This window comes from Papio anubis, chromosome 1 (assembly GCF_008728515.1).
Source record: "Papio anubis isolate 15944 chromosome 1, Panubis1.0, whole genome shotgun sequence".
NCBI classification, from domain to species: domain Eukaryota; kingdom Metazoa; phylum Chordata; class Mammalia; order Primates; family Cercopithecidae; genus Papio; species Papio anubis.
In genome coordinates, this window is record NC_044976.1 from 41,011,086 (window position 1) to 41,037,164 (window position 26,079).

A 26,079-nucleotide genomic window follows, 5' to 3' on the forward strand; every position below is an offset into this window, starting at 1 on the left:
ATGCCAGTCTCTGTCCTAGGCCCTGGAGCTGAGTAAGTTGTGGCTCATACTTGTGATAGGAGACAGGGACAGTTTCAGTGCAAGGTGGTATTAGAATGTGAGCCCGTATGAGGGCAGGGCATGACATTTGGTCTCTTTTTTTTTTTTTTGAGACAGAATCTCACTCTGTCGCTCAGGCTGGAGTGCAGTGGCACGATCTTGGCTCACTGCAACCTCTGCTTCCCGTGTTCAAGCAATTCTCCTGCCTCAGCCTCCCAAGTAGCTGGGACTACAGGCACATGCCACCACACTCGGCTAATTTTTTGTATTTTTAGTAGAGACGGGATTTCACTGTGTTAGCCAGGATGGTCTCGATATCCTGACCTCATGATCCACCCGCCTCGGCCTCCCAAAGTGTTGGGATTACAGGCGTGAGCCACCGTGCCCAGCCGATCTTTTTCTTGTTTTGCTTTGTGTTTTTGAGACGGAGTCTCACTCTGTTGCCCAGGCTGGAGTGCAGTGGCGCGATCTCAGCTCACTGCTAGCTCCGCCTCCCAGGTTCACGCCATTCTCCTGCCTCAGCCTCCCGAGTGGCTGGGACTACAGGCGCCCGCCACCTCGCCCGGCTAGTTTTTGGTATTTTTAGTAGAGACAGGGTTTCACCGTGTTAGCCAGGATGGTCTCAATCTCCTGACCTCATGATCTGCCCGCCTCGGCCTCCCAAAGTGCTGGGATTACAGGCTTGAGCCACCGCGCCCAGCCTGTTTTGTTTTTAACTGCTGTGTCCCCAATACCTGGAAGTGAACTTCTGGAATCTAATAGATGCTGAATAAATATTTGTTGCATGAATGATAGTGGTATGAGAGGAAGAGGGGAAAAAAGGGGGAAAAAGGCTTCTTGGAAGAAGTGACGTTTGAGGTAAGTAGTGACAGGCTTTAATTTGCCAGATCAACAAGGTGGCAGGTGCTTTCTAGGAAGAGGGAACTATGTTCTTAGGCCACAGTCTGTTAGAGATGGGGGACAAGGTAAAAGTTATTTTGCAGAGATTCTTGGGATGAATCCCTTGCCCATCACATCACTTAAAGGCAGGCCCTGGAGTTGTCTGTACCGTGGTCACCACGGATACCTGGGTGGTGTGAGCTCCCAGGATAGCAGGGAGACCAGCAAAGCTCTGGAGTGGCGCTCTCCTACTTTGGAACAGGAAATGAAATTTGTCATGAATTGTTGATGCTTGTAGAGAGGTGGCTACAAGAAAATTATTTTTTGAGACATAGTTTCACTCCGTCACCCAGGCTGGAGTGCAGTGGCACAATCCCAGCTCACTGCAACCTCCACCTCCCGGGTTCAAGCGATTCTCCCTCCTCAAACTCCTGAATAGCTGGGATTACAGGCACATGCCACCATGCCCAGATCATTTTTGTATTTTTAGCAGAGATGGAGTTTTGCCATGTTGGCCGGGCTGGTCTCAAACTCCTGACTTCAAGTGATCCACCTGCCTCAGCCTCCCAAAGTGCTGAGGCATGAGCCACCATGCCTGGCTGCAAACTACTTTCTGAAACAGCTCATCCTCAGGCTCACTGAGCCCGAAGAGAGCTGAATGAAGTAACTGGATGAGTAAGTAATGATACTTTTTAAAGTAACATTGAAAAGACAGATGTTACACAATTTGTATTTTTGCCTGAGAAGCCATCCCTTCAAAGCAGTTCCATAGTGATATTGTTCATTTATTCGTAGAGGTGCTGCTGCAATATTTTCTAAGTGTCTTTGTAACTGGAGAAAAGCTCTCAAGCCTATAGGGCATGCTTTTAAATGTCCTCAGTGTTGGCAAAACTGCCTTTTGAGGAAATATTTTAACATTCAAAAGTCATCTGGAGCTGCAACACATGAACAGAGGCTGTGGAATCCACCCACTCTCCGTACACATTGCTGCTGAAAGTCTTTTTCACCTGGATTACTGGCACAGCTGCGCAGATTACCTTTCTGTTGCCAGTACCTTTTTCAATTCATTTTCTACACCATGTCGCTCATTTAACAAATCTTTTAAGGTATTATGTGTCAGGAACTAAGATGCCCAAGGAAGTCACAGTCTGGTGGGGAACATTTAATTAGAGCAATACAGTGTGTTAGGATGGGAGGGATTCTTAACCTAGTAGCATCTGAGCGAAGACCTAGAGGATGAATTAAGCAGGCAAAGAGGAAGGATGAAAGGAAGGGTGTTGTATGCAGAATTTTATGTGATACTCCAAAGGAAACAGTGGCTAAAGGACTCCACTAGATGAGTCCTTTCTCTACAGTGCCCTCTGAAGCGTGTTTACTTGGCTAGAGAGTTGCAAGTGTCTATTCCGTAGGGCCTTGTAATATTTCACCATCTCGCTTGTCATCTGATACACTGAAGCAACACTTTTAACCAAGTTCTATTGTCACAGAATTCAGCTGTTTGCTACCTCTGCTCCTGCAGTATCCTGCAGCCAGTAGTTACAAGCACCTGGAAGGTTGGACAGGGAATACAAGAGAAGACTCTAAGACTTCTTAGAAATCATAGAGTCCAGTAAACCACATTAAGGAATCTGGACTACCCTAAGGGTAATGGTAGTCACTGGAAGATTTTAAGTAAGACAGTGTCATGATCAGATAGATGTTCTCAAAAGAACTTTCTGGCTGTTGTGGTGAGGAATATTAGAGTAAGACAGAGGTAGAGAGGTGTGGTTAGTAGCCAACAGCACTGCTCTATACTAGGCATCAGCCAACTACACTCCGTTTTTCTGTGGCTCATGAGCTAAGAATACGAATCGTTTTTAAAATGTTTAAATAGTTGAAAATATGTAAAGATTCGTGTCATGTAAAAATTAGGGCCGTTTTCAAGCTCCAAACCTGAGTAGTAAGTCAGAACCATATTGTCGGCCAAGCTTGTATTATAATTTGGTTCTCACAGAAAAAGTTCCTACCCCTTGCTCTAAGCAATTGGCGATGATGGCCTACAGTAGTGGCAGTAGGAATGAAGACTCTGAATTGACATTTAGAGAGTTTAGGACTGACTCAAGAAGGCCTTTAGGAGGTGGAACTGACAGGCCTAGACGGCATTGGTAGGGGTAAGGGATACTGCACTAGCCTCCTAACTGCTTTCTCTACTTCAATTCCTTGCCCCTCTGCAACCCATTCTCCACTCCGCAGCCATTTTTAAAAAGATGCCCCTCCCTACTTACGACTCTAAAATTGCTCTTGTCACTCTTCCCCTCAGGATATATTTCCAATTAAATATACCTAAGTGACTCTGCCCACCTCTGCAACCCAATGTCACATTCGAGTCTTATTGAACTACTCGACTGCATTTCCCGAGATCCCACCTCTTCTCGCCTGTACCCTGTGCGCGGAAAGTCAGCCCTCCACCTTCTCCCTGCTTCCACTCCCAAAATACTTCGTGCTTCTGCAGCTCTGGAGTATTTACCGTGTTGGCTGTTCAAATTTCTGCCTCCATCAGAAGGCAGAAACTGACTCGCGAACTATTCCATCCCCAGCCGATAGTAGACGCTTAAAAAAGAACGAAAGAAGGTGGGTGGAGGACTTCAGTAACATCAGGTGGCAGCCTCAATTTTATCGTTTGTGAAACGTGGATAGTAATTCCTCTATCACATGGCTGTTGTACGAATTAAATGAAAAAAACCATAGCACGCTAGCTTGTTCAATAAATGTGAGTTGAATTAAATCTGATTTGTGGCCAGCAGAAAAACACGTTAACACTTGAAAAGAAAGACACATTTTTTAAAATATATGCCTGGTAAAACGGATCAGAAGGCAGGTCCCCACGGAGCACACCCTCGCCCTAAACATGCTGAGCCCGGGCTGCCAGAGCCTGGGTGGTCCCTCCAAGGTGACTGCTCCGACAAAAGCGTACGCTCTTCAAACGCATACGTTTAAGGCAATTCCAGAAACCCTCGGCTGTGCCGCGAGTACACGGCCATTAAAGAAAAGACGACTCTATGCCCGCCGTAATGTTCTCAGATCACAGGGACCGTATTTGGTGCAGGGAGGGAGGGAAGCCTTTTCTTCACGGGGAGCTAAGGCGTCGTCGAGCCCCCTTCCAATCCCGGGTCCGGCCGGGTAATCCCTGCCCAGCGTTCGGGCGTGCCTTTTTTTCAGCCGAGACACAACCCTGAACGTGGGGCCCGCCAGCCCGGCGACTGCCTCGTGGAAGTCACGTTCCCTCTGCCCGTCCTCTCAGGTACTCTATGGTTTTCGTGGCCGACTACTCTAATTCTAGTTCCGGTCTCTATGGCGGCCGGCGGAGGCAGGAACGGTTGTAGGTCGGCTGAATTAGCCGCCAGCCAGCCAATGAGAGTGGAGGACTGATAAAATGTTAGTCAATAGAAGCCAGGGACTGAGGTCAGGTGGGCAGATTGACAGTATCACCGGCCAGTGAACAACGCCTAGGGCGGGTCGATCGTAGGGCTTATCCCGCCTGTCCCGCCATTCTCGCTAGTTCGATCGGTAGCGGGAGCGGAGAGCGGACCCCAGAGAGCCCTGAGCAGCCCCACCGCCGCCGCCGGCCTAGTTACCATCACACCCCGGGAGGAGCCGCAGCTGCCGCAGCCGGCCCCAGTCACCATCACCGCAACCATGAGCAGCGAGGCCGAGACCCAGCAGCCGCCCGCCGCCCCCCCCGCCGCCCCCGCCCTCAGCGCCGCCGACACCAAGCCCGGCACTACGGGCAGCGGCGCAGGGAGCGGTGGCCCGGGCGGCCTCACATCGGCGGCGCCTGCCGGCGGGGACAAGAAGGTCATCGGTGAGGACCGGACAGGGACGGGGGTGGGGCCCTCGGGCAGCCTGGCAGCGGAACCGTTAGCCGGGGCTGGGCGAGCCGGCGGGCGCGCGGCCGGTGGGGACCGACTCCGCGGCGCGCGGCCGCCCCTCCCCCCGCCCCCCCCCACTCTCTCTTGCGGGGGCCCGCCCGACAGGCGCGCGCACACTGCCTCCCGCGCCCCCTGCGGACCCCGCGCGGCCGCGCGCCCCTCCTCCTGCGGCCGCGCGCCGCCGACCGCGTGTGCGACGGGGTCCCCTCCCCGCCGACCGGCCTCGTGCGCTCGGGCCCGCACGCCGTTGTTCGCGTCTCCCCCACCCAGCTCCCTTCCGCGTGTGCTCGGAGGGCGCGGCGCACCGCCTACGCAGGCCGGAGCGGCTTCCCCTTCCCTCACGTGCTCTCCGTCCGCGGCCTGCGAACACACCCATCCTGGGCCCGCGCCCCGGGCCTGCCCGGGAGCGCCCCGCTCTTCAGACTCACCCACGTGTGCGGCGGCGGCGGCGTGGCCCCGGCGCGGACCCGCACCCGGGCGGTGGAGAGAAAGGGCTGTCAGGTGGCCGCGGCGGGCAGCGTGCGAGGGACCGGATGCCGAAGCCAGACGGGTTTGGAAGAGGATAGCTGGTAATCGTGGCTTGTTTTGCTTTGTTTTCTTTTCCAGCAACGAAGGTTTTGGGAACAGTAAAATGGTTCAATGTAAGGAACGGATATGGTTTCATCAACAGGTGAGCTGCTGGGCTCTGAAGCCTCCATCCTACCTTCTTGCTTGCTTCTTGCTGTGCCAATCCACAGTCCTCTTCTGAAAGGCGTTTACTACCTTTGGTGTATTAATGTGATTTTTTGTTTGTTTGTTTTCCTTGACGACTGGAGGGATTTGGGTTTAGAGAATGCCTTTGTTTTGCAGCTAAATATTAATTTGAAGCTAACTTCAAGGGCTTCGGCGCAGCACAAAGCAATTTAAAAGGCAAGCAGAGTGAATGAGCCATTGCTTAACAGGGTAAACGGGAAAGTACGGTCCAGTAGATTTTTATTCTTGTCATCCTTTTCTACTTTATTGAACTCGGTATTTGAGAATGTGATCCACTGACATCGGATATTTACGCCTTGTTAGCATTTTGGGGGTAAGAGGATTTGACGTGTCAGGTATATGAGGTTTTGTCATCTTTACCGAGAGGTTGTATTGCCTTTGTTTCACGTTTCATTTTAATACCTGAGATAAATTCTATATTAGCACAGCTTTGACCAGAGAGAACTGTTTTTATTTGTTCATAAATAATATATCTGCAAGAAAATGGTTTTTTTCCTTCAGTTCTTATTTTTCATTCTTCCTTGTCCTAAAATCATGCTGATGAAGTCAATTTCTGCTAGATCCCTGGCTGTAGCTTATTAGAGTGGCCATAGTCGCTAGTAGCTTGACATTGTTCTTCCTGTTTGAAGGTAAAGCTGCAGATATGTCTTTAGGACTTACCCTTCGGGTTGTTTGTGGCAGTGGTGGTGGTAACGTGCAGTAGACGCACAGTATTCCATGGGCTTCCTTGTGAGCCGGGCATCATTTTCAAGATGGCTGCCAAGGCTAGTAGTGCAGTTACATGGGTGTAGAGCACTGGGTATGCCAGTAGCAATCTTGGCCTCACAGGTATGGTACTTAAGTGCCATCTCAGCATTCTCTTGCTTACTTACTGTAGAAGACCTAAGCAGATGATTAAAAGAACAACATGGAATGGACAACAAATGGGCAAAATCAAGCTTAAGGACAGAATCATGGCCTGATGAAAAACTGTTCATTAATCAATCATAGAGTATTGTGGAAACACTCAAAGTAAGAGATAAGCATTTGATGATCTATTCTCTACTTTTGCAATTGTGGGAAAACATTTTGTTTCTTCCAGAATCTTAGGATTTTCCAACTTGTTCTATACTGTTTGCCTTCCTGGCTGGCTGAAACTACGTTTTTCATTAATTTTTTGATAAAAGCTTACTAGCAAAGAAGAAAGGGAATGCTTATATATGATTGGTAAACTGATAGCTTTTTAACTGATCTGTCTGAATTTATTTGTGTTTTAGTTTGTATTTGTGTCTTACTGACTGTCCTTACTAGTCTAACTCTTAAACCAGTGGTTTTCAAATTTAAGTGTGCTTACCTTGGAAGGGTGTGATTTAAGTGGTGTATTTCTTCTGAGCTTTGGATTCATTAGGTCTGGGTACATTTTTAACAGGAATGATAATGGTCTTCGGGCCATACCTTCAAAATCACTGCTTTTAACCCTTGACCCAATGTAATGGTAACTCTGGTGTGCAAATATGCATCCTTTTCAGCAGATAGATCGCAGTTTTTGTATGTGTTTAAGAAGTTTTAGCATGTGCCTTGTTTCGCTGCATTTTTTTTTAAGTGGGCATAGGTTACGACATTTTTTGAAATCAATAGTTTTGTCCAAAATAAGAGTATTATCTTTACACTTTATAAGTATTTAGTCCATGAGATACTATTCATTGAATATCTCTGTTCTGAATTGGAATCAACTCAATTGGTCATCCTCCAGGGCAAGTTATGAATTGGCTTTTGATGGTCCTTTGGACTATCCTAACCTCAATTATTTTGTCAGATTAACTGGTTAAAATATTCTTTATGCTTCTGAACTGGTTGTTTTAATTATTCTGGGATTTTTTAATAAGATGCTGTAAAATCTGACTCCAATTAAATACAGGGAAGATTTGCTTTAATTAAGGAAAATGTATGTGTTAAATCAGTTTGGAAGCTAGCAGTTGGTTCTATATGTAGTTCCTGTAGTAGAACGAATGGACTTGGCTGGAGGCACCTGGCTGTTATGAGGGAGGGAGACAGACTGACACATAACGTGCTGTTTTCTGTATAAAGGAGAGAGTGCAGTGTTTGGGATGACTATTATGACGACTTTTAATTGCTGTTTTTGGATGCGCTGGATTATATATTCTAGGATTGTACGGTATTTTTATAATTACAACATTGTATGTAAATTTTCTGCCTTTAAAGACGCAATTTCTTTGTAAATGTGTTTATTCCAGCCTGAATTACCACCTGATGAATTGTTACAACCTTGTTAGAATTAATTCATTAAAGGGCTTCTCCCTGATTGGTTATATTGTGAAGAAGGTGCTAAGTAACATGAGAATAGAGCTTTTAAGAATAGTAGAAGTTTTGGCTTTATTTTTTTAGACTGTGTAATCTAGATATTCTAAGAAATTCATTGAGTTATTCTTTTGGGAACTCTGTCTACAAAACATAATTGGAGAATGTGACTAGAGGGGTTTATTATGCTCCTCCTAGATTACTGTTGAATGTTATTAGTGGTTGAGAATTGATCCATATTCACCAAAGATTACCATGAATTGGCAACAGTTTATGGTGACCAGAATAGGAATATTTTTCTGTTTCCAGAGTACTTAGAATGTCTAAATTAATAATTCTTTATGTTTTGAGATGAAGAAAGAATTTGGAGCAAAGGTCACAAATTTGTGACCTTTCTAAGACTACTCCCAGATGCTTTGATTAGACAGCACAGTATTTTTTAAAGGAATTGGGATTAATTACTAACATTTATAATTCAGGAGGTGACACCAAGTAATCCAGATTATTATATTTTTAAGATCTGAACTTTAGCTAGCTTTGGGGGCTGTATTTCCACATAGTAAAAACCACCTGCCGTATTGTCACCACGTTTGGGGGGAGTATACTTTTTTTTTTTTTACAACAGTCTGTCATGCTTAGTTGTCTTAGGTTGCTGACTTCGCTTCACGCCTGGCCTCTGTGTGTGCATTTGAGTTTATTACCCATGGTCTGGGAAGATGTAATAAACCAAGCCAGGGAAAGGTTTAGCTCTCTTTAGTCACGCCTATCAGGTTTAAGTCTCCCTTTGGAATGGGGGCTGCCTTGTGGGGATTCCGTATGTACTTAACTGATAGGTGACTTCCTTCACATGTTGGTGAAAATAGATACAGCTAACAAGATTTATACTAGGGTCTATAGTAAGTGCTTAAAATGAGCGAATTCACTTAGTCTTTAAAAACTTTTGAGGTGTAGGTACTGTCACTCTGAGGCACAAAGAAGTTGTTACTTGCCCCCATAAGCATAGGTGATAAGTGGCAGGCAGGATTGGAACTGTTTTTTCACTCTGGAGTTAGTGTTCACCAACTTGCTGTCATGCTGTCTCTGAAATAGACCCTAGCCATTTTCAATTTGGTGGTTGTCCACATAGTTACAGATAATTTCTTAGGGTGATTATTTTTAGTCATTGAAAGACTCTTAAGTGATCCAAGTATGTCACTGGGGCTCTTGTGTGCTGACTTGGTAGTTCCTGGATTTGAAAAGCTTTCTGTCTTTCACTATCTACTTTGTGAAGTTTGGGATTGTTAAAAGTTCTAGTTTTAGCATGTAGGTCAGCTTTACAAATAAAAAGACTTGCTTAATTCCTGATACTGGGAGGCGAAGAATTGAAGGAGAGAACATTGCACCTTATCTTACTTAATCTTTATGTGGCCTGCAAGGTAAGACTGAATATTGCCTTTTTAAAGGGTGATTTTTTTTTTTTTTTGAGATGGAGTTTCGCTCTCGTTTCCCAGGCTGGAGTGCAATAGTGTGATCTCACAGCAAGCTCCACTTCCCAGGTTCAAGCAATTCTCCTGCCTCAGCCTCCCAAGTAGCTGGGATTACAGGCGCATGCCACCACACAGGCTAATCTTGTATTTTTAGTAGAGACAGGGTTTCTCCATGTTGGCCAGGGTGGTCTCAAACTCCTGACCTCAGGTGATCCACCCGCCTTGGCCTCGCAAAGTGCGATTACAGGTGTGAGCCACTGCGCGGGGCCTCTCAAGGGTGCTTTTTTTTTTTTTTTTTTTAAGGCGGCAGTGTAAAGTACTTAATGTGTGGTGGTTGGTTGGTTGGTTGAGGTGGAATCTCTCTATGTTGCCCATACAGTTCTTGCACTCCTGGGCTCTGGGCTCAGGTGATCTTCCAGCTTCAGCCTCCCAAATGTGTGGTTCTTAATAAAAGTGTAAACCTTTGGAAGGATGTCATTACCGAAAATCTCTTGGGCTGTTAAAGTCACACTGGTCTTAACTCGATCACGGTAGATCCATTGCTAAGCCATATAAGTCATGGGTAGACTGTAACATAACTGACAAAATGTTTTGGCACTAGGGAAGGCTTAAAGACTTTTCTGCAGGTGCTACTAAGGGAGAGACGTCGAAGGTTCCAAACTGGAACCCTAAAGACAAACATCAATGACATGTATGCAGGCGACATTAAGAGAGATTCGTATGCTGGTTAGATTAGCCATTGATCTTAAGCTGGCAAGAAGTCATCCGTGTTCACCAAGTCACTGATACGTGTAGGTTCCACTCCCTGTGTCCTCCCAAAGTGGAATCCTTTACTCTTGAAATCTGAGATAGAGAACTAGTATACAGTTTGGTGAACAACGTGAGTTTGCACCGCACAGGTCCACTTACACAGATTTTTTTTCATATATAAATATATTGGAAAAATGTTTGGAGATTTGCAACAACCTGAAAACTTCAGATGAGCCACATAGCCAAGAAGTATCCCCCAAAATAAGGAAAAGTTGAGTATGTTATGAATACCAAAATATGTAGATACTAGTCTGTTTTATTATTTACTACCATAAAATGTACACAAATCCATTAGAAAGTTAACTTGGCCATTTGCAGTTGAGAAATGTAAACAAACATAAAGATTCAGGCAGTATTAAATCATAACTGCACGACATTCACTGCTACTGCATTGAGCCCCTTAAAATGCCATGTGACACTAATCATCTTCACATGAACAGTTGTCTCTCCAGTAAATTGTGTGTCAGTAAAAAGAACTTGTAGAATTGAGGTATTGTGGTTTAGTGCAATACTGTATAAGTCTTGAATGACACCATGGGATCCATGCAAAGTGGCACTAGTGAAGCTGAGAAAAGTCATGGCGTTGTAAGAAGTTGCTTGATACGTGCTGTAGATGAGGTCTACAGCTGGAATTACCTTTCAGACAGATGTACACTTACTGTGTTAAGTACAGTACTGTACATGTATTTTCTCTTACAACTTTCTTAGCATTTTCTTTAGCTTTATTGCAAGAATACAGTATATAATACATGTAAGATAGAAAATGCGTTCGTTAATGATTTGTGTTACCAGTAAGGCTTTCCAGTCGTGAGTAAGCCATGAAATTTTGGAAGAGTCAAAAGTTATAGGCACATTTCAACTGTGCAGCAGGTTGGCTCCTCAAACTTCCATCCACCATCATAGATGTTGAGTTATTCAAGGATAGGCTGTATTACCTTCCTGTCCCCATAGTCCTGGGGCTGCAATTACTGAGTTTGCTACCCTCCAATCTTGGCCCTTGGAAACAAACATACAGTCTGTCCTAAGGCAGAATCACAGACAATATGTGGGAAAAAGTGAGTCTGTTGGGTGTGAAGGGAGTTTAATAGAGAAGAAATACAAAGATAAGTGGGAGTTATCTTACAGTCATCTGTAAGGCTTGGAAATTGGTATCTAGTTGCTTTAGGTTATGGAGCATATAGATGCTAAATCCTGGAGTTTTTATAACCATAGGATTGTAAATTGGTATATGCAGTTAGGTGAATTAAGGTGTTAGACTAACTTGGTCTGGTAATCTGCAACAAAGTAGTAGTGTAAGAGCATTTAGTTATGGATAAAGTTATGAATAATAAGTGTTATTTAAGGCAATACTGTGGATTGGCAAAAAAGTTTTCTAAAATTTAGCTTTTTTTAATGTAGATATACAGCTAGGATAAAGATAGTTGTCTTTTAGGAGTGAGAGGGTGGTCAAACATGGTGAACATGCTGGAGTGGAGTCCTGGAGTTTGGATGGATTGGGCCATGAAAAGCAAATGCTGGAATTCCTAGTTCCTGTGGCATGGAGAGTTATCAGGCAAGCTGTAATTGTCTTTTGAGTTACTAAAAAGTTTTCCAGGGAAGTTAAAGTTTTTTTGCCTTTGTTTTCCCATTTTGAGTTGCATTTTGTCTATTTTTAAGACCCTTACCAATCTGGATAGGCTGTACTATAGGAGTGGTAGCAATTAGATTTTAATTTAAAAAACTGGCTAGTATTAGTGAATATAAATGCCCGATACTAAGAGTTGAGTCCCTACCTTAGTAATGTAAGTTATTGTTTAGTGTAGTTTTTCTCATTTTGCAGGTAAAAAAGCCAAGGAGGCAGCGTTCCTAGGTTACACAGCTGTTAATAGTTGAATCAAGACTAAAAGTCTAGCAGGGTGTGGTGGTGCACACCTGTAATCCCAGCTACTCATGGCTGAAGTGCAAGAACTTGAACCCGGAAGGCGGAGGTTGCAGTGAGCCAAGATCGCCACTGCACTCCAGCCTGGACAACAAAGTGAGACGCCATGTCAAAAAAAAAAAAAAAATTGAATACTGTTATTTTTCTTTCCTTTTTTTTTTTTCTTTTTTTTAAGTTCTGCAAAGGGGTTTAATAATGCAAATATCACGTTTCCATTTTTAACAACATATTTGTTTTCCATTTTCTTAACAATAGAAAGTGATTAAAATGTTTTCCCCAATATAATAATACAAATGGGAAATACTATAGTCATATACTAACCCAATGAATAAGATTCACCAGAAGCAAAATCTATTTTGCGGGTCCTGTATTGTTATATATGTACAGGGTACCAGCACCAGAATCACTTCTTTTTTTTTTTTTTTTTGTATTTTTAATAGAGACAGGGTTTCACCGTGTTAGTCAGGATGGTCTGGATCTCCTGACCTCGTGATCCGCCCACCTCGGCCTCCCAAAGTGCTGAGATTACAGGCATGAGCCACCGCGCCTGGCCCAGAATCACATTTAAACTAATACTTTTTATTTCTAATTAAAAAGAAAACAATGCAGGGCACACCTGTGACCTGCGAGTCTAATTGGACGTATGTGTGTGTCAGACTATGCAGGTGCCCAAGAAGAATACAAAGAAATATTTTATCCAGATTTGGAGTTCAGGGCCTGATTGCCCCAGCTTAAGCCCGTAGGAACTTGACAGCTTGTTCACACCTCTCATCTGTAGTCAATAGTTTCTCTTTCTCCAAACCCTTTTCTCCCTAACTACTCTGTGCCATTTAGACTGGAAATTCTAACAGGTAGCTTTTTCTTTCTGAATTATCTTTACTACTATATAATTTTTATTTTCAGAATATTCCTTATTTGTACATCTTGAAGACATTTCTTTATAGTAGATGGAGGAGCTAGAGCTTATATTCACTGCCAGAAAAGGGTCAGTTCCAGTGTTAATTTCCCAGCAAACACCTGAGAGAAAAACTGAACAGAAAAGAGGAGTGATAGCTGGCAGAGCAGTGACACCTGCACCCAGAAAGCTGCTCTGCAACTGTCTAATATTTGAGGCTCTGCTTTGTTATAACTGCTGATTTAAACTAGAGATTCTGGCTGGTTGCAAATTCAAAGCAGATCAATACATTTAAATCACTGGTTCAACAAATCACTTTTTTTTAATGGTATAATGTTTTTATTGCAATTGAGGACGTTTTCAATAAATATCTTGAGCTTAAGACCCTGGCTAAGTGTTCCTTTTGGAGTACTCTTTTTACTGTCATGACATTGGTCAGTGAACTATGTTGGTTTCAGATATCTATCTATGTACCCACAAAACACCTCCCTGTTTTTGCAGGAGTGACATTACCGTGTGTGTAATGGCAGCCTTGTACTTTCTCTGTTTAGAGACAGGGTCTTGCTCTGTTGCACAGGGTGGAGTGTAGTGGCGTGATGATAGCTCACTGCACCGTCATTTCCTGGGCTTGGGGCCCAGCTAATTTTTTATTTTTTGTAGATACAGGGTCTTGCCCCATAACTACTTATAATTCTTTTTATTGCAGGGTATGATGATATTGATATGCGAATACCTGTTGTAACTGCATTAGAAGGCATAACAAACAGTCAGTGCCACCACAGAATGTATCGATAAAGAAATGATGTATTACCCAGATACCATGAGTAGCATTATCAATAATGAAAATTCTCCACAGAAGCTGCATTTTTAGTGAATTTAATGCATATTAAAGCAGTACAGAAATACATACACAACTCAGGTAACAATTGACTTTTTAGACCAAATCTTTATATAGGCTTCTAGCAACTGACACCCCCCACTTCTGTTAATGCAGATAAGTGTTCCCAATCTTTGGAAAAATTTTTATTTTTTTTATTATTTTGAGAGGGAGTCTCACTCTGTTGCCCAGGCTGGAGTGCAGCAGCTCACTGTAACCTCCGCCTCCTAGGTTCAAGCAGTTCTCCTGCCTCACCCTCCAGAGTAGCTGGGACTACAGGCACACGCAGGCACACCTGGCTGGTTTTTTTGTAATTTTAGTAGAGACAGGGTTTCACGATGTTGGCCAGGCTGATCTTGAACTCCTGGCCTCAGGTTATCTTCTCACCTTGGCCTCCCAAAGTGCTGGGATTGCAGGCGTGAGCCCCTGTGCCCGGACTGGAAAAACTTTAAATACCCTGCCAGAGGGAGCATTGCCCCTGTTGAAAATCACTATTCTAGACTTTGCCTGCCTTTGCCTTTGTTACTCTACCAGTTTTTTATTGTATTTTCCCTTAGAGCCTTAGAGCTTGAAATTCAGTCATATTGGAGAGCAGAACTAATAAATGATGGCCGTAATCTGTTTTTTTGGTGCCTGTGGAGCTATGGACAGGTGGACATTAGGTACAATTATCATTTCCCTAGGCAATCCTAATCATCTAGCTTGAAAGGTCAGTTTTCAGTCACTTGCCTTAAGTAGCTTTTACAGTTTACCTGTTCTGTTTTTTAAATTATCCTATTCCCATCAATTAAAAATGTTCTTATAATAATCCAAGCCATAATTTACAGGTCAGATTTAAAGTTAATTTTATGTGGATCCTTTGGTGCATATGTTGCCCCCTAGTTCAGCAAGAAGCTAACAGTCATCCAGTTTGTCCAGTTCACTGTAACCTTTGTTCCCTTTGTTGTTAAACACTAGAGCTACTGTTGAACTTTTTCTCACTCTGAACTGACGGAGTAAGGTGAGGCAGGTCACTACAGGCCTGGAAATCTGTTCCCTTCTCCAGTGGTGGTTCTTGCTCCTAGTATTACCACTTTAATCCCAGTCTGCAGGCTAAAAAGTGAGATTATTCTCTACTTCCCCCTCACTTCTGACTTCAGTTATCCACAAAGTCTTTCTCATTTTGCCTCAAAAAGAGATCTCAAATGTCTTCTCACATATGGCTCTGTGGTCTAAACCTTCATCAGTCCTGGTGTGGGCTTGTGGAGTAGCTTTTACAACTAACTGGGCTTTTCCTACGTTCAAACATACCTTATCACCCAAAGGCCACAGTTCACATTAGGTTTCACTCTTTGCGTTGTACATTCTATTGCTAGGGGAGGAGGTTCTACTCGTTTTTATGATCTCAAGGAAAGTTGGTAGTAGGGGATGGTGAAGAGGAAATGATTGAAGGATAAGCTGAGAGTGTAATTACTACTTCTGTTGATAACCATGCTCTAGAGGTAAGAGGAGGGTGTGCTAGAACAGTTAATGTTTAATAGGATAAGGAGGGGCAGAATATATGTTGCTAGTCACTGCTACCCTCTTAATTATGGCTCAGTAGGTCACACTTTAATTTCTTAGACTTTTTTTTTTTTTCCTGCTTATCTTACAGGTAATGAGGCTACAACTGTTTGCAACTGCTTAAGTCTTTAAAGCAGAGAGCATGGTGGCTTGTGTTTTTTTATTTTCACCAAATTTCCTGGTAGCTAATTGGCAGCCACAGTGTCTCTGGGAAAATTAATCTTTGACAACATGAGATGTATTTCATTTTCTAACGTGTTCAACTTGGTTCTGTCTTGCAGGAATGACACCAAGGAAGATGTATTTGTACACCAGGTGAGTGCTTGTGTAGATATTTGCACTTCTGATTCAAGGATTGTGAGAAGAAAAGGTTAGATATGTTTTCAACTTTTGTTCCTTATAAAAGGTTAAGTCCAGCCACCAGTTTATTTACTTACTACAGGAGTAGTAGCATGCTTAAAATGTATACATTGAAATGTGTTAGAGTTGACTTAATTATCCTAGACATTTCAAATTGGAATTTTGTCAACAGCTGTGGCTTTCTCAAATGTTGAGTCAAACTCACTGCACTAACTATTTATACCTAATTTCAGATGAACAAATTACTCCATGATTCTAAAGTTGAACAAATAATGTTGCTGCAAATACACAGAAACTTTGGCAAGAAGTTTTCAGAGGCTTTTAGATCTGCCTGTAGGGACAAATCTCCATAATCAAGGGTAAATAAGACAGACCTGCAAAACATAGTAATTGAAGTGAATACTTGAAAAGTAGCGTAAAGAGCCTTCTACTTATTTTAAATCACTTTGAATGGGTATTGGGTTTTTTTGTTTGTTTGTTTGTTTAACCTTTGGAGAGTTTTGGCTGGCTTGGAAAATGAAAAAATTCTCACTAGTTTAAGGTTAAGTGAGGGGAAGTGTGACAAGATTGGCAGCTACTCATTAAATAATTTTTTAGATTGGCTTCCAGTGTTTTGGAAAGAAAAAACTGTTAACATAGGATGAGTACTACATACTGAACTTTCTCCTCAAGTATCATTTAAGGAAAATGTTTGTACATTCAGAAATTAAGATTGTTAATGTAAACCACTGTCAAGTGTCTGTTAATACCTCAAATTTAGGTATAAGCTACATTGAATGTACTTATTCTTACAAATACAAAATGGGTAGGAAAAAATATGTTTGTGCTATCAGTTTTCTCCTGAAGACTTTTGAAATATTGTCAACTTGTATTAAAGTTAGAGACCATAACTACTTTTTTGTACTATAGTCCAGAAATCAAAAGACCTAAAGTCAATTTCCATACTCACATTTAATTAAGATACTAGCTTGTATGGCAGCATGTTTCATAGGAAGGGCTGTCATAGGTTGGTGCTTTGTAGCTCACTGAAGTGTCCTACACAGCATTCGATGGCAAGGAGGAAGCTGTATCAATTTCTAGTACATCCACAACCCAATCAGGTAGTTCAGGGTCAATTGTAATTATGGAAACATTTAAATTCTAAATGTAGATAAATACAGGACTACTTCAGACAAATGTTATTTTAAAGCAAATGTTTTATAAAATTGGTATTCTTGTTTGGGTGAACACAGCTCACCTGTTCCTTATTCCCCTTCTACATGTTCAAAAGAATATGTAGACTTAGGAACAAGAGACAGCAAAGTTTATCAGTCTTGTTGCCTGTTGGCAACCCTTAAGGGTTGGGGTTGGGGCAGGGGTTGGAGATGTTGATAAAAATAAAGAGTTGGGATTCTAATTATCCGTACTTCTGCTATCCCCTATGACTGCAGGTAATTGATAGTTGGCTATATATGAAAGGTATGAAAACTATGTGACAGTTTAGATGACAGATGAGATCAATTATTTGACTCAACTCACCCGGTTGTACTGATTCACAAGGTGCCACCAATAGCTTTCATTTTTTTGGAAGTGGTTTCAACATGTAGTTGTTTCCTGGGACTTTGGCTGCTCAGGTCTTAGTGGTGTATCAAGGAGACTGCAGTTCTGGGCAGCTTCACTTAATTGGCCTCAGATTCGTTGGTTGTCCTGTCTCCTCTGCAGTGGAAATGCGTGAGTGATCCTGTAATGGATATAGCTGGGATTTGGAGTGAACATGGAATTTGGAGACCCAATACTTGGGTTTAGAAAGTCTCCTTACTAACTGTGTGACCTTGGGCAAGTCACCTAACTTTAAAGCCTGTTACATTATCTGTAAAATGGGATTAACAATACTTTCATATGTCCTGTCTCATAATGAGATTGAATAGGTAGTAAGTGAAAGAATTTTGCAAAAAAATTTCATAGAAACGTGAGATGTTACTCTTCCTCCCTTCTCCTAACAGTCTGAGAAGTAGAAGCAACAAGTCTCTAATACAAGATTTATTGAATTCTGGAGAGGTGATAAGTAACAATTCCATGCAGTCAGATCATATAAAGAATGACATAGTTAATACACGTGAATTGCATTTCCACTGACGTATTATCAGATTGGAAGGGATTTGGGTTGACATTTGTAATTGAGTTTGACATGGTAACACAGGGGCAAAGTTGGTTTGGTCAGCTGTGAAGCATGCAAAACCCAACTCGCCTGTCATCTAAACTGACCCATGTGGGGCCACCTTCTACTATTAAGTGCAGTCTTTAGGGGATAGATGGATATCCTCATTTGTTCAAAATTACATATAATGCTTTTGCAAAAAGCAGTTTTTAAAATGTTGTGTCTGTCTTGAGTGTTAAATTACTTGTTTTAGTTTTGTAAATAGTGGTAAAATGCCGGGGCCTTGTATGATTGGAGTGTTTTTGTTGAAGTTGGGGATAGCGTGGTCCCTGCTTTCCTAAATTTATTGATGGTTTGGTCTTATTTAAAGCAAATCTTAAGTGTATATCCAAGCTAAAATAATATTGACTCTGGTACATTTTAAATGAAAAAGCACATTATTCTCCCCTGTTAATCTGTTTTTGGAATGTGATATTACTAGACTGCCATAAAGAAGAATAACCCCAGGAAGTACCTTCGCAGTGTAGGAGATGGAGAGACTGTGGAGTTTGATGTTGTTGAAGGAGAAAAGGTGAGGATGCTTTTTGTGTAAAGGTTTGACTTCAGTATGGAAATATTTTGGAGGTCTCATCTGTTAGGATGGTGGCTCTAATGTGGATGGATGTGTTCAGGTGACCTCATGAACACAGGTGCATCAAGCCTAATGTTCTGGCTGCAGTTAGAGGGCAATCTCTTCAGAACAGTGAGGAACTGATATTTAGTCATTTCTGTGCACCCCTGGCCACGCAGTCGCCCATCCCCCTTTTTGTTTTCCTTAACTTTGTTTTTTGCTTTGTTTGAAATTTGTTGAAAGTGTTCTGATTTCCTTTGTCACTATCAATATGTAATGGCTTTTGTAGGGTGCGGAGGCAGCAAATGTTACAGGTCCTGGTGGTGTTCCAGTTCAAGGCAGTAAATATGCAGCAGACCGTAACCATTATAGACGCTATCCACGTCGTAGGGGTCCTCCACGCAATTACCAGCAAAATTACCAGAATAGTGAGAGTGGGGAAAAGAACGAGGGATCGGAGAGTGCTCCCGAAGGCCAGGCCCAACAACGCCGGCCCTACCGCAGGCGAAGGTTCCCACCTTACTACATGCGGAGACCCTATGGGCGTCGACCACAGTATTCCAACCCTCCTGTGCAGGGAGAAGTGATGGAGGTAAGTTTCACCATCAGCAACAGCAATGTGATAAGTTCTGGTAGGACTGTTTAGAGCTGTTAATCATATGGAAAGCACCTTTGATTCCTAGTAAGAACTAACAGGATTAATGTATAGTGTAGTCACAGTTACTAGATGGTCTGATTTTTTGTTTGTTTTTTAACCTGGATTTCCTGGTAAGGTTATTATGTTACTGACCCAGTAGCCTTGATTTCCATTATCTTTTTCAGGGTGCTGACAACCAGGGTGCAGGAGAACAAGGTAGACCAGTGAGGCAGAATATGTATCGGGGATATAGACCACGATTCCGCAGGTATGGTCCACATAAACATGTTTCTATTAAAATTTCCTCAAACCTCTATTAGAACTCAGCAATATCATGCCTCTCCCGCAGACTTTTGGACTCATTTTTCTGTTTTAACACTTCACGTTTCCTTTCATCAGATGCCTAAGAGGTGAACCTGTTAAAAACAGCTCATATAGATGAGGTCAGCTTTATACATAAAATTTTTTTTTTTAAATGATGAGGGTATGGAATTTCAAATTTTCTATCCTTGAACAGGTAAGATAATATTTTAAACCACGTATTTTAAACCTGCCTCCTTGGTAGGGAGAAAGGAAAGCATTAGGAGTATCTGAATTGTACCATGGCATTAGTGAAGAATCAGCAGTAAGTGTTACCACTTGAAATGGCATACATAATCTTCCACTAATTACTTCTTAGTTTAGGTATGTACCCGCCTTTTTTTTGGAGTTGGGATGTCAGCTCAAAGTTGCAAAATGAAATTGCTCCATGAAGAATTTACATTCTGGGAGGAAAAATCCGGTCTATCATTAGACAACTAATCTGTCTACTTGAATGGGTATTAGAAATCTTATTAATAGATGTCATTATTAGAGTAATGGAGGAAAAATTCCGTGAGCCAAGCATATTTTAGTCCATGCTGTGGTATGCTTTAAGGCAGCGTTTCCAGTCCCACGGTGGTAGGATAGAATGGTGTAATCGTTCTTTCTGTGAGAGTTTGCTATTGAAGTATTAAGTTTTCATAGGTGATCCCTAAAATCTGACAGGTACCTCTGAAGAATCAAACCAATACAGTAATAATGCATCTTAACTGATCACTTAAATCACAACTTTTAAATCCCCAAATTTTTTTTTTTTTTTTTTTTTTTTTTTTGAGACTGAGTCTGGCTCTGTCGCCCAGGCTGGAGTGCAGTGGCCGGATCTCAGCTCACTGCAAGCTCCGCCTCCCGGGTTTACGCCATTCTCCTGCCTCAGCCTCCCGAGATGCTGGGACCACAGGCGCCCGCCACTTCGCCCGGCTAGTTTTTTGTATTTTTTAGTAGAGATGGGGTTTCACCGTGTTAGCCAGGATAGTCTCGATCTCCTGACCTCATGATCCGCCCGTCTCGGCCTCCCAAAGTGCTGGGATTACAGGCTTGAGCCACCGCGCCCGGCCAATCCCCAAATTTTTAAGTGTCAAGTTTATTATTCTAGAAGTATCCAACATATCCAAAATATACTGTGAGTATATTTTGAGGGGGTTTCTGTATATAGGTTTTTAAATTTTACAAAAGTTGGAGCACTTAGTGTAGTTTTAGGAACTAGGGAATCTAGTTGAGGTTGTATTACATACTTATCAGCACGTGTGCATTGAGAGTTTTGCAAGAGCAGCTGATGTCATCATATTTCTTGTGTTAATATATGTCCTGTCCTGAGTTTTCAGCTGAAAGAGCTGGGATCCTAACTGATCACTACTAGAATTGAAGATCTCTGATTCAGTTTTCTGCCAGGAGATTGTGTTAGCCAGATGCTGGATGTTGAAGATAGATGGGTTTTTATTTTTCAAAGTAGGTCTAAAATAGGCTCTCATGTATTAAGTCCATGGGTTCCAGCAGCAGAATCTTTGGTTTACCTTTTTGTTACACTGAAGAGCTTAAATGTTTTGCCAAACTAGTTTCATAGATGTCCTTAAAAATAGTATAATTTTGTGTTTGTATTCAGTGCTTCAGTTCACTGTTGAGCAAATTGTTTTTATATTGACAAACAAGAAGCTTGAGATTGACTTGTCTCTTAGAAAGGTATCTTTGTCCATTGTTACCCCTCCAGTGCAAAGGTTTTTGCCATTTGGTTTAAGTTAGACTTAATGTCTACGTGTTTCCATGTTTAGAATGCTCAATCCTGCCAGATAGTTAGCAGAAGTAACGTATAATTGCTTTGAAGTTATCAATGAATGCTAGACTTTCCAAACTGTGCAGGAATCTTTTGTTCAAATGAAAGTAAATGAAACATGCTGCGCCTAATGCATGGAGTGGTGTGGTAAAATCCTGGCTGGTGTAGGTTCAAGAGCAAATTGAAAGAGAAGTCTTAAGACAGAGTGTAGTACAAGTTTTGCTGAAAAGGAGACAGGTAGTAGGGGAAAATGGGGAGTGAAAAAGGGAGGGATTTTTTTGAGAAATAACATTTATAGGCTGAAATGCAATTGAGGATAACGGTTGATGGCAGGAAAGTGACTGCTGGAATGTTTTCTTCCTCAGAGAGAGTTGGGTTTTGCCCACAGGTGAAAATGTTGACCTGTTGTTAGAAACCTGATGTTTTCATGTGTAAGAAACAAGAATACATGGGTACACATGTTTAATGGGAAGACATGGAAGCCTTTGTTTGCTCAATTGAGTCAAAAGAAGAGGAAGTTTGAAAAGTTTGGGGCAAAGAACCCTGTAGCAGAGAAAATAGAGATGGTAAATTTGTAAATAATAGGATAACAATCATAAATTAGAAGTGAGTTCACCCAGCTTGGCTCTGTGTTTCTAGCCATTTGAGCATCAGGCTCAGATTAGGCAGAGAGTTGGATTTCTCTGGCATTGGTTTATCCAGACTTAGACTCTGGGGTAGGGATTGGTCATATGATTAATGGTGGACTTTATACTTGGATAAAGAGGGGAGAAAAGGGGAAAATGAGGGGTTTTTAAAAATTGTGTTGTAGAGATGGAGTTGCACTGTGTTACTCAAGCAGTCTTGAACTGCCCTCAAGTGATCCTCCCCAAGTGTTAGGATTACAGGTGTGAGCCACTGTGCCCAACCTTGGAGTGAGATGAACAGGTGATAGGATCGCTGTATTACAGGTCCTAGATGAAGAATGAGAAAACAATAAGGAATTAATTAGGAAAAATCAGAAGGTACATAATTGGAAAGGTGGGTGGTATAACTGAGAAAACCCAGGTAGAAAACAGCTGGACTGGGAGGTCGGTCTGAAAGCCCAGGTTATTAGAAGCTGTTATCCTCGAACCTTAATAATAACTGCAATAAGAAAAAGATAGTAAATGGAGCAGAATCCAAAATAAGATGGAACGCCTACAGTTTTTAGAAGCTAGGAGAGTTGATTTAGAAGCCACAATAAGGTTAGAACAGTCACCACTGGAGGGTTACAGAGAAAAGTCAGAACAATTTTGTTGAAGATTCATCATGAGTTCCAAAAGATGTGGGGAAAGAGTTTTAGAATGTACAAAGGTAAATGTGAATTTATTCCCATGATGACTGATAGATACTAAAGGCCTGGGGCTTTCTGGAGTGCTCAGAGTATGGGTGAAGGAAAGGCCAGAAATCCATCGTTTCTGAGCACTGGGGGAAAGAAAATCCCAAAATTTAGTATCTTTATCTTGGTGATTAAAAGACTCAAGCCAGGCCGGGCGCGGTGGCTCAAGCCTGTAATCCCAGCACTTTGGGAGGCCGAGGCGGGCGGATCACGAGGTCAGGAGATCGAGACCATCCTGGCTAACACAGTGAAACCCCGTCTCTACTAAAAATACAAAAACTTAGCCAGGCGAGGTGGCAGGCGCCTGTAGTCCCAGCTACTCGGGAGGCTGAGGCAGGAGAATGGCGTGAACCCGGGAGGTGGAGCTTGCAGTGAGCTGAGATCCGGCCACTGCACTCCAGCCTGGGTGACAGAGCGAGACTCCGTCTCAAAAAAAAATAAAATAAAATAAAAAAATAAAAGACTCAAGCCATTAATCCCAGCACTTTTTGGGAGGCCAAGGAGGGAGGATAGCTTGAGCTCGGGAATTGAAGACCAGCCTGGGAAACATAGCAAGATATCTCTACTAAAAATCAGACATTAATGAGGCGTGAGGGCTTGCCTATAGTCCTAGCTACTCAGGAGTCTGAGATGGGAAGATCACTTGAGCCTGGAAGATAGAGGCCACAGTGAGCTGTCATCATGCCGTGGCACTTTAGCCTGGGCAACAAAGCAAGACTCCCAACCCGCCGACACCCCCCCCCCCCAAAAAAAAATCTCCTTACACAAATTGCCTACAGACCACTTGATACAGAGAATGGGCCAGACATGGTGAGTTAGTTGTGAACCAACTGGTGACACTGGTAGGTGTGTTGAAGAGAGAAGGTTTTATCATTCTTAAATTTGACACTGTTCATTGCAGGGGCCCTCCTCGCCAAAGACAGCCTAGAGAGGACGGCAATGAAGAAGATAAAGAAAATCAAGGAGATGAGACCCAAGGTCAGCAGCCACCTCAACGTCGGTACCGCCGCAACTTCAATTACCGACGCAGACGCCCAGAAAACCCTAAACCACAAGATGGCAAAGAGACAAAAGCAGCCGATCCACCAGCTGAGAATTCGTCCGCTCCCGAGGCTGAGCAGGGCGGGGCTGAGTAAATGCCGGCTTACCATCTCTACCATCATCCGGGTAAGCAAGCTTGGATGGCCATCATTTATGACAGTTGTGAGTGGTGACCATTTCATTTTATTAATACAAGAGGGGGAAAATCTCAGTTCCATCAGATAAAGCCATGTTAATTATAATGTATTCTGCCCTGTTCTTAATTAACTAATAGTTCATTTTAGGAATATTGAATATCATAGTCGTATTTGGCCACCCCTCAGCTAGTTCTCAATTCTGACACTGGAGACCTGTATTTTCTTGAGTATTTTGAACTGTTAGTGCTTTCTATTAACTTTTCTGAATGAATTTTATGATGTCACTAGTAAACGGAGGAAAGTTTTGCTAGCTATATTCTGAGAAATAAGTTAATTACATTATTATTTATGCATTTATTTCAAAAAAGAAGTGGGATAGCTATTAGAATTAACCCACTGAAAGTGGCAACATCGATATAATCTTTTAATCATTTCTAATTGTTTTTTGTTGGTTTATGTTGTTCCGGGAAAAAGATGAGAGTGTTTTGTGTCTAAAAACTCCTAGGAGAATGACTCATGGTTTATCATTGTGTATTTAAACTGCCTATAGATTAATAGTAATAATTCTCTGGCAGACCACATGATACATTTATGTTCTTGTTACTTTAGCTTATTAGCTCACTTGTTTTTGTTACCCTTAATTCCAAAATTAAGGGATTCCTTTTCATTCAGCATTTTACATGATATCGAGAGGTGTGTGATTGTCCTTCCCTCCGAAATTAGCATTCAACCAGTAGTGCTCTTGGTTTTTTCCCCTTTGCTATTTGCTGGATGGCAAAAGATCTGTTAATGTCTCCCGATACACAAGTAATGTAAGCTAGAGCATGTACTACACTAAATGAAGATTACCATGAATTCTACATGATCATCTTTATTTTTTTCTTTACAGTTTAGTCATCCAACAAGAAGAAATATGAAATTCCAGCAATAAGAAATGAACAAAAGATTGGAGCTGAAGACCTTAAGTGCTTGCTTTTTGCCCGTTGACCAGATAAATAGAACTATCTGCATTATCTATGCAGCATGGGGTTTTTATTATTTTTACCTAAAGACGTCTCTTTTTGGTAATAACAAACGTGTTTTTTAAAAAAGCCTGGTTTTTCTCAATACGCCTTTAAAGGTTTTTAAATTGTTTCATATCTGGTCAAGTTGAGATTTTTAAGAACTTCATTTTTAATTTGTAATAAAAGTTTACAACTTGATTTTTTCAAAAAAGTCAACAAACTGCAAGCACCTGTTAATAAAGGTCTTAAATAATTGTCTTTGTGTAAATTTGTCTAGTTTTGCTTTAGTTTAAGTTCTTAGCTATTTATAGGACCCTCAGCTTGACCCAGTCTACAAATAGATGATGCTCACTGGCAGTTCCCTCAGGTAAAACGTCTTTAAAATCTCTAATCCTTTAAGTGGCATGCCTGTGGGCCCATAATAAAAATTAGAAAATACATACTTTTGATAACCTGGCTATTTTTCATTGAAGGATTAGCTCATTTGTAAGGAAGGCTTTTTTGTGTGGGTTCCTTTGGCTGTGAGGCAGTGTTTAAAAGGGCATTGCTGTAGCCTAGACCAACCAGACTCTCATCCTGCTCCACTTAGTTTTGTCACGTTCAGAGAATTTATTTCAGTGTGCCAATTGAAGATGTCAACTTTAAAGTGTTGGGAGAACCTGTTACAGTGCCTGGTGTGGTCATCAAATACTGGTTCAGCTGCTTATGTCCTAGAGATGGAAACAAATAATATAAAACCCATGGGAAAACTGCTTAGGAACATGGAGGTTGGTGAACTTGTAATTATGTGGTTCTCAACACCTTGTAGCCTAAGCCTAGTCTGGCTGTTCTTTTCTGTTTTTGAGACTTGAGTCGTGTTCTGTCACCAGGCTGGAGTGCAGTGGCGCGATCTCGGCTCACTGCAACCTCTGCCTCCGGGTTTAAGCGATTCTCCTGCATCAGCCTCCTGAGTAGCTGGGACTGCAGGCGTGTGCCACCATGCCCAGCTAATTTTTGTATTTTTAGTAGAGATGGGGTTTCACTGTGTTAGCCAGGATGGTCTCAATCTCTTGACCTTGTGATCTGCCTGCCTCAGCCTCCCAAAGTGCTGGGTTTACAGGTGTGAGCCACGGCACCCGGACTCTGGCTGTTGTTTTCTAAATGTTTTGTTAGATGTTCTTTGGCTTGCTTTGTGAAATAGTCATGTAGTTGATAGTGACTGCTGTCCAGAAACACTCCAGATCATCTTGGCCAGCTTTCAGGGCCCAGGAGAAATAGACAGGGGTCGGGAGTAGGCCAGA

General features: G+C 42.2%; 1 protein-coding gene across 2 annotated transcripts; it reads left to right on the top strand.

Moving 5' to 3' along the window:
• Positions 1–4,230: 4,230 nt before the first annotated feature.
• YBX1 (Y-box binding protein 1) lies at positions 4,231–25,056 on the top strand. 2 transcript variants are annotated; one of them, XM_003891687.2, is made up of 8 exons: positions 4,231–4,759; positions 5,433–5,496; positions 15,667–15,700; positions 18,364–18,453; positions 18,782–19,084; positions 19,315–19,397; positions 23,519–23,784; positions 24,685–25,056. In XM_003891687.2, the coding sequence occupies exons 1-7, from the start codon at positions 4,594–4,596 to the stop codon at positions 23,751–23,753; spliced, it is 975 nt and encodes a 324-aa protein (XP_003891736.1). In that variant the 5' UTR covers positions 4,231–4,593; the 3' UTR covers positions 23,754–23,784; positions 24,685–25,056. The 2 variants fall into 2 exon arrangements, with proteins under 2 accessions (XP_003891736.1, XP_009204605.1); XM_009206341.1 differs by lacking the exon at positions 18,364–18,453.
• The last annotated feature ends 1,023 nt before the right edge of the window (positions 25,057–26,079 follow it).